Source organism: Peromyscus maniculatus, chromosome 7 (genome assembly GCF_049852395.1).
Source record: "Peromyscus maniculatus bairdii isolate BWxNUB_F1_BW_parent chromosome 7, HU_Pman_BW_mat_3.1, whole genome shotgun sequence".
NCBI lineage: Eukaryota > Metazoa > Chordata > Mammalia > Rodentia > Cricetidae > Peromyscus > Peromyscus maniculatus.
The window spans coordinates 14,969,415-14,981,512 of record NC_134858.1 but is presented as its reverse complement, the minus strand read 5'-3'; the positions used below and the strand labels follow the sequence as shown (position 1 = coordinate 14,981,512).

The window sequence follows — 12,098 nt, the reverse complement described above, 5'->3', positions numbered from 1 at the left end:
TTGTATACAGCCAGAAAAGAATCACGATACATTTTATTCTGCAGTTTATAGTTATATTACCACTCAAAAATGCAAGACTTGTAGACACAAACCTAAATATTTACTTTTAATATGTCACCATAATTAAAATAATAATAGCAAGAAGCTTTACATGGTAAAATGCTCTGGAGCTTCCAGTGCCTAGATACTAATGGTGCTTTCTTTACTGCTTCTTGGACATGTGAGTAATGTCCGAATTTCAGGAACACATGGAGTAGTACTCTTCCTCATCAATCCAGGTTTAGAGACAGGGACATCATTGACTCATAAACTGCACAAAAAAATAGCCTTCTTAGGATAGGACAGACAGCCCCAGGGAAATCACAACAGGACCAGATATAGATAATTATTCCAGAGCACATCTACAGGTTTCCATTGAGCATAACTTTACATCCAAAACCATAGCCAAATCTCTGCTAACATTTGACTAAGAAAAGAAGGCAGCTTTTATGCTTTTATCTTCCTTCCTTCCTTCCTTCCTTCCTTCCTTCCTTCCTTCCTTCCTTCCTTTCTTTCTTTCTGTTTTCTTTTTCTTTGTCTCACTCTCTCTTTTTTGTGAGAGAATTAACTATATAAAAACTATATAAACACATCCTAGCAAAATCTAATAAAAATTTCAGGCATTCATGTACCATACTATGAATTTCTTCTATTGTATGTTCAACCTGTTACAAATTGATAACTTCTTCAAACTGGCTCATTTTTTTAAGTATATTTACTACTTGAGAATTTCATGCATGTATGCAATATATTTTTATCATATTCATCCTTCACTTCTGCCTCCACCTCCTCCCAGACTTTTCCATCATGTCCCCCTCCCAACTTCATGTCCTTTCCTTCTGTAAATAACAATTTTGTATTACATTTGTATTTATTTATTTATTTATTTATTTATTTATTTATTTATTTATTTATTTATTTATTTATTTATTTATTTATGTGTGTCTGTGTGTGTGTGTGTGTCCCCAATATACATGTGGCAGTCAATGGACAATTTTCAGGAGTCATTTCTTCCATCTACCACATTCATCCTGGGAATCAAACTCAGGTTGTCAGACATGGCAGCATGTACTTTTACCTGTTGAGCATTCTCTCCAGTTCTCCTCCTCCTCCTCCTCCTCCTCCTCCTCCTCCTCCTCCTCCTCCTCCTCGTGCTTCTTTTTCATTTTTGAATAAGAAATTGAGTCTCATTAATGATGGCTGTATGTGTAAGGCTGCAGGGCCAACCATCTACTGGAACATGGGTAGTCTACCAGGAGCCATATCCCTGGAGAGAACTGATTGTCTCTTATCAATCTACAATCAACTGTCAGTAACTTTTCATCTCCCCTGTCCCATGCTTCAATGTTAATTGAGTTAATCTTGTGCAGGTCTTGTATAGACCATTAGAATGAGCTCATGAGAGCAATGGTCCTGTCATGTTCAGAAGACATTGTTTTTTAGATCTGGTTCTTCCAGTCTTTCGACTTCCTTTTCTAAGAGGCACCCTGAGCATTATAGAAAGGAAATATGATTTAGGGCTGAACACTCCATAGTCATTTATTCTCTGCATTTTGACCTAACCTGACTTATTTTTATAGTTGCAAGGCTGTAGGTTTTATTTATAAACTATATTTCATACAACTTCTCCTAAGAAATAATACAATTTATGTAATGATTATTTTAATACATGTTTATACAGACATATGAGTACTAAGTAAGAAATGTTTTATCCCAGAACAAGCATCCAGTATCTCACAGATGACCACAGCTTCCTCCATCACAAAAGGAAACCATGTGGAAGATGGGAGTTCAACACCCCAACTCAAACACACTATTACAACCACACCAGTCTCCTCTGAAAATGAATATTTCACAATAGTTCCAACCAACTCAGGAGGTACCACACTTTCATCTTCACAATCAATCTCATTTGCAACTGCAGAGATTAGGAAACAGACAGCTTCCACCTTGAACACATCATGGAAAAATAACAGTAAATCTGAAGTATCACATGCAACAAAAGGAATGAATACTAGACAGACTGATGCGTCCACCATCCCTTCTCTTCACGTGTCTCAGAAAGCAGCCATGTTTGAGCACAGCACATCTCTCTCAATACCACATCAGTCAACATCAGAAGACACTTCCATTGGAATCTCCACCAGGCTCCTCAGATCTACAACCACCCCAGAATCAGAAGAGACAGCAGCCAGCCACAGGGGACATTCTGTGGTGACATCAAACATGGTGACTTCCCAAGACACATCAACCACTGCTTCAAACACAGAGACTCAGCACAGTGTGACACAAGCATCTTTACTTTCAGAATCTGTGGGTCATTCTATCAATTCACCATCCCCATCTTGGACTCATTCAACTTGGGAAGGGTCCATGTTTGCAAGTTCAACAAGACCTACACCTGATACACCCTCACATTCTCCAGTTCCTGCCGATGCAGAGAGATACAGCACCAGCTCTCCCATTTCTGTCACCTCTATCTTCACAGTTGCTAAGGATCCAATCCCTTCCAGACTATTTACAACCTCAGGATCAGTGACTCATTCAACACCAAGCTCCAACAGTGCTCAACTGTCCACAATCTCACAGAAAACCTCTGTTTCCTCACTCACACCAGAGAACAGCATGGAAGATGGAACTTACACACCCCATGCCAAACACACAATCACATCTATATCAGCCTCACCAGAAAAGAAATCTTTCACAACCATTATGCCCATCATGGAACATACTAGACCTTCACCTTCACAGCCAGTCTCATCTGAAAGCACAGAGACTGAGACAGGCACAGCTTCCTCCCTGAGGACAGCAGGGGCAGATTTCAGTACACCTGAAGACATAAATTCAACCACAGAATACAGTCCTAGCCAGAGTGGACTGCCCATGAGCCCTTCCCTTTTTGAGTCTAGGACAGGAGCCATGTCTAATGACAGTACATCGCTTTTAACCCCTCATCAGTCAACATCAGAAGATACTTCCACTGTAATCTCCACCAGTCTCCCTACCTCAGCCATCAGTACAGAATCAGAAGAAATGACAAGCAGACCCATGGGACACTCTCTAGTTATGACAGACATTTTTACTTACCCAGACATATCCAGCACTACCTCAGTCAAGGACACCCACTCCAGTGGAATGCATACATACCCACATTCAGAATCCACAGCTCCTTTCAACACTCCTGCTTCAGCATCATGGACACTTACTTCTGGGGAAGGGTCTAGGTCTACAGATTCCACAGCAACAGCAGGGTTACTTTCAGTGACCTCTGGTGCTTCCTTGCCAGACAGACACAGGAGTCACTCTCCTGATTCTGTGACCTCTGTTTTCACAGTTACCAAGGATCTATTCTCAACAGATTCGCATACAAGTTCAGATCCTGTGACTACTTACATTCCAAGCTGGAGCACCATTTCTCAGCATAACTCAAACACTGTACATACTTCCCAAACCTCAAAGATGAATAAATTTTCCTCAGTCACACCAGGGTCCAACATGAAAGCCAGCAGTTCTGTACCCCAATTAAAAGACACCATCACACCTACATCAGTGTCATCTGAAAATAAAGCTTTCCCCACTACCCTTCCCATCACCCAAATATCTACTCTTTCACATACACAGCCAACATCATTTGAACTTGAAAAGACTGGGACAGAGACATTTAGCCCCCTGACAACACTGACACAAGCTACAATACCTGAGAAGCTGCATTTGAGCACAGATACCATTAGTAGCCATTCTGAAGTGCCTTACAGTTCCCCTCTTCCTGCATTCAGAACAGTATCCATGTCTCCTGATAACACAATATTTCCAATGCTTCAGCAGTTTACTTCAGAAGATACCAAGTTTACAGCAGAAGATATGTCTAGTGGAGTTGTCACCAAGCTTTATGGCTCCAACATCACAGAATCAGAAGAAATACGTACCAGCCAGATTGGGGATTCTGAAGTGACATCAAACATGGCCCTCTCCCCGGAAACATCACCTGTGTCTTCAGTGTCCCACAATCTCACTAGTTTCACTCCAGTTCCCCTAGTCACAGAAACAGCCACATTTGTAAGCCAAAGTTATGGAGTCCCATCAATTACAACTTTTCCAACTCTGAAAGGAAGCCAGCCTGCCAATTCTCTAGGATATCTTGATGGCTCTACCTTAACTTCTCCTGGTACTTCCACAGTAGAACACAGCACCCCATCTCCTAGTTCTGTGGTCTCTGCCTTCACCTCTTCTAGGGAGGTAATCACAACTGGGTTGGATATTCATGATTTGTCTACTTCACTTCCAAATTGGAGCAGTAGTACACATTCAAGCCAAGAGACTTCACAGGTCACCAAATTCTCACAGACAAGCTCTGCTTCCTCTCTTAAAGCAGAGACAATAATGGAAACCAGCAGCTCCATACCCCAATCCAAATCTTCTATTACTCCTGCATCAGTTTCATCTAAAACTGCATTTTCAACCAAGTTTCAGCATCCATTGGTGGATACTACAGTTTCTATTTCACAGGCAACATTTTCTGATGCCTCTGGAATTATGACTCACACAGCTTCTTCCCTGAGCCAATCACTTCCACAAACTACCATTCTTGAAGAGACCACGATTGCCACAACACACAACACTGTATTTTCTCAGTTGCCCCCTAGCATGTCTACTGGCCTCTCCATTTCAGAGTCCACTACAGCTGGCAAAGTCTCCACAAAAAGCCCTCTTTATTTCTCAGCATCAGAAGACATCACCACTGGAAGCATTCCCAGCCGCATTACCTACCCTAGCACAAAAGAACACATAGAGTTAACCTCTGTCTTTGAGTCAGGTAATTCTGGGTCTTTATTATATGATACCCCATCCAGGGACACTGCAACCCCTGTTTCTATGGCAGAGTTTTCTTCACCTGAGCCTCAAACATCTCCACATTTAGCACTGAAGTCTCAATCCAGTAGTTCTGAGGAACAGTCACATGTAAGTTCTTTACCCAAGGAAAAACACACTTCTTCAGATTCAACATCAACTATGATTGAGAAAACCACACCTTCACCTGTTATTTCTACATCACAAGTACAAAATGTCTCTTCCCTTAATTTTGTGACTGTGCTTGTAACTTCTGTTCAAGAGACAATCTCAAATGGAAAAGACAAAAGTGTAGCTTCTGGGAGTACCTCAATCCAAGGCCTGGATACCACAGAGATTCCAACCCTAGGTCCTTCAAATAACATAAGGAACTTGAAGACAAGTCACAGTTTCTCTAAAAATCCAACAACTACAGTAAAAACCAATAGTCCAGAAGTGCATTCCCAAGCCACTGTTCTAGTTAATTCAATTCCATCAAGAATTACAACTGCAATTATGAAATCACAAAACAATTGGGACACAACACTTTCTACATCAATGCCCATATCTAAACCTGCTCATACAAAAACTCAGGAAGATTTCCCCCTAACTTCAGTAAAACAGAAAATAACCATGCCTGAAGATACTAACTTGATGACAAAATCCAGTTCTGATCTTTTCACAGTACTCACTAGGACTTCTACTGGGTTTTCAAGAACAGAAGCTAACTCAACTGAGAGACAATCTATTTCAGGCTCTGGATCCTTCACAGAGACAACAGACATCTCAATGGGAAGTACTTCCAGTATCTCTACACTTTCCTTCCCAGATATTGGTATCAGTCAAGTAATTAATGCTGCAGAATCATCCAAAATTACCACTCTTTGGAATACATCAGGTACTACTGCTAATATTGGGGCCCTCTCTTCAGCAACTCAGACATTTCTACACCCAGACTCCATGCCTCGTCTCAGCAGTTCTGAGTCACTGTCATGGACAGGTACTCCATCCCATGAAGCAACTCCCTCTGTGAATTCTGCAGAAATACCTGGGACAACATCATTTCCTGCTACTTCCACATCAGAAGGACAAAGTCTCTCCTCTCCTGCTTCTATGGCCCCCATATTCTCTTTTGGGCAAACAACTACAAAGGAGTTGGACACAAACTTAGCTTCTTTTACAACTTTATTTCCAAGCTGGAGAAACAGTGAGTTAGCCACTTCAGAGGACACCAGAACCTCTCAAACATCTCACTCTTTCACCAGAACTGAAGTATCCAGTGTGGACATAACCACTCCTGGACCCCAGTTCCAAAACACTGTATCATTTGATGCTGCTTCACCAGATGGTACTGCCTCTTCATTGTTGACATTACCAACAAAGACATTACCTTCTTCTGCTTTCTCTCTATCATCACCTAGTTCAAACCCCACTTCTTTTCCTGAGACATCATTCCCCACCTTTGAGTCTTTTAAGACAACAGATACATTGAGCAGAAGCTTGGAAACTGGAACAAGTTCACCTCCTAATTTGAGCACCACTTCACATGAAATATTGGGCTTATCTGATGTGACTACTGATACAGAAAATTTTCATACTTCCTCAAAATTCAAAGTAACAAACACAAAGACCATCAGTATGGGACATGAGCTAAGTTCCTCTATACCAACACCCCCTGAATCATTCAGGGACACCTATACAATGGGTACTTCTTCTTCCATATGGGTGACTTCTATGTCCACACCATTGCCTGCCTATTTAGAGACTACAAGATCTGATACTGAGCAATTTTCCCATTCAACTTCTGGACTGAGGGACACTAGCATGTCCCTACAAGCAAAGATACCTTCAGCTCCTGTGTCCACTCTCATTTTGCCAGTTTCTGAGAGTGCTGTCATCACTCCTGCTATGACCATGTCAACTCCACATCAGACTCCATCTTCACAGTTTACTGAAGCTCTGGTAGAAACAGTCACTACCTTAAATCCTTCTTCATCTATTGTAGAGTCTACTGGGGTAACATCCTCCCCAGAATCCAATTTTACTATGCCTTCATCGGAAAGTACTCATGTTCCAGGAACTGATATGTTACCTTCAGACGAGACCACTTTTATTGAAACAACAACCCTTTCTCCGACAGAAGAGATGGCTTCACTTGCCACAACTAGCATTGCAAAAGGCAGCTCAGCTGTGACTTCTAGCAGTCCTCTTTCTATTACAAAATCAAGTCATGGAGATGTTTTGATTTCCACCATTGTAGAAAAGCTACCTTCTTCAGCTTCTACACCACTGCCTTTTCCTGCTTCCACTGGCACTGACTTTACAAGCAGCCCAGCCCTCCACAGGATTACTCCTACAGGTAATTTACAAACAGAAGATAACAGTGTTGTTGGAATGAGTGGCTGCTCTCAAGATTCCATGATTATATTTAGAACTTTTAAGCCTAGAACTCATCCCATCAAAACATCTTTATTACCCTTCTTGAAAAGCATAATGACTGAAAGTTCTGACTTGGGAAGGGTGATAAATGCTTTTCAGGTTCCTATACATTCAACCAGGTTGATAAGTAAGAACCCATTGTCCCTACACTTCCATTTACAGACATTGGAAGATCATAGGCAATATCCTTTTCCTAAGAGGTAGAAAAAAATTAGGAGTTCATTATTGCATTCATATTTATTTATTATTAGCATTATTAAATCATACAAATTGTACAAATTAGTGACTTTCATTCTGATATTCTCATACATGCTCAAACAATGCTCTCATCATCCCCACTTCCTACTATGAACTCTTCTCACTTTCTTCTCTACCTTCTAGATTCCTTCCACTTCCTTTGTAGTCAGTTTTCTGCTCTTAGGGCTTTTGTATGTATATTTCCACATGACATAAAATCTATGATATTTATTTATCTGTCTGCCCAATATTGTTTAACATGATCATATCTAGTTCCTACAAATTATACCTGAGTAAAACTCTATTGTAGATACTTTACATTTTCAAATTCATCCAACTGTTTAAAAGCATGAATCCTGTTTTTTTTGTTACTGGACATTGGACCTAGGACTTTACACATGTCAGTCAAATGCTATACAGATGACCCATATGCTCTAACCCCATACTGTAAGTTTCTTTAGCACACATTGGTTGAACTAGTAACATCAATCACTTCTAATAACTGAGCTAGCCATGGGCAAAACAGAAAAAAAAAAGCAAGTCAATGAGTAATTACTACAATATTATAGATGTTCTACTATGATTATTAATGCTAATTAACAATGTTGATAATGACAATTCAGCTTATTCAGCTTATACAGCACTTATTTCTATGTCAACACTGTTTCACCAAGGTTTCAATTGTAATATTAAATTGTAATATTATTTTGTGGGTAATGAAGTTGTGATACATAGAAGATGTGAAATAATTTTCTCACTATCATAAAGCTCATAAGTGAAAGAACTAAGCTAAGAACTTAGTCAGGCGTGCTTGGTGCATGCCTGTCACCCTAGCATGTGGGAAGCTGAGGCAAAAAGAGCCTGTGTTCAAAGAGAACCAAAGTTATACAGTAAGGCCCTGGCTGAAAAACCGACAAGACAGGGGTATAGCTTAGTGCTAGAATACTTCCCCTAGGGTGCATAATGCCATAGGTTTGAACCCCAGCACTCTCCCCAACCAAAAAATGCAAACTATTCTGGAGTAGGAATTTATGTTCTTAATCATTAATTTAAACAGGGGTAGTTAAAAAGCTAGCAGAAAACACAAGAGATTCTGGCATGGCAGTAGCCATAGGAAGACAAGATTTTAGAGAGAAATTGTAAACTCTGTCAAATACTACAGAAATGCAAAGCTGCCATAAAGTGAGAGGTATTTTGACAACATGGGGATTCTCAGGGGATAGATTAGTGAAGCATAGAGGACTAAACTTCAACCACAGTAACATGTAGATAAAGGGGAGAGATTTTTCTTTGGTTTGTTTTGGAAGACTATTCCACATGGATTGACACATATGCTTTATTCTTAAGCAGCAAATACAGTACTTGTTTTATGTATATGTGTGGCATATGGAGGCACAAGCTAGCCTGAAATTCATTCTGTCAATTATACTGACCTTGAATTTGAAATAGTCCTGCCCTAGCTGCCCACGCAGCAGAGATTATAGACATATAGTACCACTAGACCTGATTCAAAGAAGAGTTTCTGCCTTTGTGGTGAACATGCTACTAGAATCACAACAGAGTCAAAAGGTAAGAAGGAAAAACATGTGGTCCTGAAAGCTGAAGGAATAAGGTACCTGATGATGTGGGAGGGACCCAGAAGCCAGTAAGTACAGAAGACCTTTTAAAGATACTATTCTTAGCCGGGCGGTGGTGGCGCTCGCCTTTAATCCCAGCACTCGGGAGGCAGAGCCAGGTGGATCTCTGTGAGTTCGAGGCCAGCCTGGTCTACCAAGTGAGCTCCAGGAAAGGCGCAAAGCTACACAGAGAAACCCTGTCTCGAAAAAACCAAAAAAAAAAAAAAAGATACTATTCTTTAAATTCACAGCAAGAGAATTAAATTTGATACCAGATTTCATTTGTGACACAAATCCAAAAAATGCCCTGCAACATTGATACCTTCATTAGGAAATCTCCAGAGGAAGCATGTTTGATTCCCTGTTCAGATAGTTTGAACACTGCATAAGAAAGGCAGATTTGAAATCATTGATTCGCTTTCTCTGTACATTGCCTTTTTATATCACACCAAGCAGGCCTCAAACTTAAAATTCTTCCGCTTCTGCATACTAAGTGTTTGGATTTCAGGTCTATAACACCATACTTGACTTTGATTCTTGTTGTAGTTTGCTCATACTCTGAAGTCAAACCAAATCAAATAAAAAGATAAGAACATATTTAAGTAAAGAGGAAGAAAAGGAGGACAGACAGAAAGTGAAAGGTGGGATGTGATTTATTTGGTAGGGTGCTGCTTAGCATGCACAAGGTTTTTAGTTCCACCCCAGCAATGCATCATGTAGGTATGAAGGTATTCACATGTCTTTCAAGTACTCAAAAATTTGGAGATAGGAGGAACTGAAATTCAAGGTAATCCTCAGCTATGTATCAAATTTGAAGCTTGTTTGGGCTGCATGAGACACTACTTTGAAAAAGAAAGGAAGGAAATAAGGAAATGAGAATGGGAGGGAAGGAAGAAGGGGGATTGGGAGAGAAAGAGAGATGAAATAAAGACTGACAGTAGAAAGCAAATGGTAAAAGAAAGGAAAGGCCATCAGATCTGCACATAGATGTATGGGCAAGTTGATAAATTTATAGGAAGGTGGTGGATATAGGGACTGGCTATTCATCCTGTGTAGCTGTGGCTCAAAATCACTGTCATGGATTCTAGAGAAAGAGTAGCATGTACTCAATGAGGTAATCTATGTAGACAGTATAGTCTTTCTGGGAGAGATACTTACCTGTTTTCTTCCTCACTCTCACCTGCAGAAACAGAAAACAGCGCACAGTCCCACACAGAGATACCTGATGGAGCTGCCCATGGAGACACTGCTGGCCTAGGAAATGGCCCTCTGGCTTCTACATCACCTGCTAGCCCTAAAGGTAAATCCCACCGTGCTTACTCCCTAGAAAGTAGAAACAATACTGCTTGCCTTATTCCCTGTTCCAGAGCAACAAACTTCTTGATTTCCATAAAGAAAATACTATATGGTTTTCATGAATGCTTGTCTAAGCTGGATCTTTGTCTAATGGTTACTGTGTAGAAGGCAGTGTATAATAGTATTCTCATAACATGCTGAGCAAGATTTACTCCAGATCTCAAACTTAAACCTCTCTCTTCCCATTCTCTCTCTAAAGCCTTTCTATGTAGCCCAAGCTAGCCTTAGACTCACAAATGTACTGTCATAATCTACATGCTAAGATGTCAGATAAGTACCTCCATGTCCACCCTGATATGCTAATTTAATAAAATGCATATCTTGGAGACTAAGATATAAACTGAGAATGCATAGAAAGACATTAAAGGAACAAAATAATTATAATGCAACTTTGGGGGGGGGGGTTGTGTGCTGGTGGGAGGCCACAGCAGCTTGCACTTGCTAGGCAAGAACAGGATTGCTGAAGCCTGATCAGCCCCTCATTTGCATATTTTAAGTCAAGAACTCTGCTTCTGAGCCACATCACCAGGTTCCTCACTGGAAGATTCTAGGTAGAGGCTCTCCAGCAGAACCATGCCCCGAGCTCCACACTGAGGGATTCTAGGCATGTCTGGTGCTTGTGAAAGTAAAAGGGCGCATGAGATCCCTGGGACTGGAGGTATGGGTTGTTATATGTCACTAAGTGGATACTTTGGACCAAAAATGAGTCTTCTGCATGAGCAGAAAGTGCTCCTAAGCATGGAGCCATCCTTACTGTTTCCTGTTTTTAGTTTCTTAAGGAGCCTCTATACTCTTTTTCTGAAATGGATAGACTCAATAGCTTAAATTCCCACCAACAGTGTATAATGTTCATTTTTCTCCAATAGTTACAAGCGTTTGTTTTCTACTTTGTACATAAATGTCGTTTGTACTAGGATGAAAGTGAATCTTAGTGTAGTTTTTCATTTTTGTAATGGCTAAAGATATTGAGGATTTCCCCCACAGACTCAGTGGGAGCCCAAGTTTTAGTAAGCTACTTTGGAGACTTTGAAAATCTAGGTTTCTGACAAAGTCAGCACTAAGTCAGAACTACTGATTTTAACCTGTGGTGAAGAATCCTTTGCAGGCTTCCTAAGATGCAGTCTTTTAATCTAAGCCATGGAGCCACATAGTCTATCCTAAGTGGAGAGTGGTCCTGGCATGCAGTTGGAAGAGAAGGTAAAGAAGAGAAGGAAGTCAGTTTAAGGTACCTTAGTGTGCAGATCACTGGGTCACAGTATTTATAGGTGTGCACCCCATACCCAGATTATGTAGTTCCAGGGATTGAACCCCATAAATGTTGGGTAAATATTATACCCAATGAGCTCCATGCCCAGCCCATGTGTACTCATAAATGTGCACATCAATACCATGAAATGCTAGGTGTCTTCCAGACAAAAAAAGATTATGTAATCAAACTGTGCTAGGAAACCTTGGTTTGAACAAAGCCAAGCAATTTCCTTTACAGCCATATCTCTAGTAAAAAGACAAAATCAGCACAGGACTATCACATTATGGAACCCAAACTTTCAAACAAATGACACATGTCACCTCTTTCAAGTCAAA

At 40.5% G+C, this 12,098-nt stretch overlaps 1 protein-coding gene across 1 annotated transcript in view; it reads left to right on the top strand.

Annotated features, from left to right (window-relative positions):
- Positions 1–1,758: 1,758 nt before the first annotated feature.
- The window catches only part of Muc16 (mucin 16, cell surface associated), a 188,035-nt gene continuing 177,695 nt past the window's right edge, over positions 1,759–12,098 (top strand). Inside the window, exons 1-2 of the mRNA XM_076575603.1 lie at positions 1,759–7,225; positions 10,345–10,458. Coding sequence (XP_076431718.1) covers positions 1,780–7,225; positions 10,345–10,458 — 5,560 coding nt within the window. The 5' untranslated portion in view covers positions 1,759–1,779. The remainder of the gene's footprint in view (positions 7,226–10,344; positions 10,459–12,098) is intronic.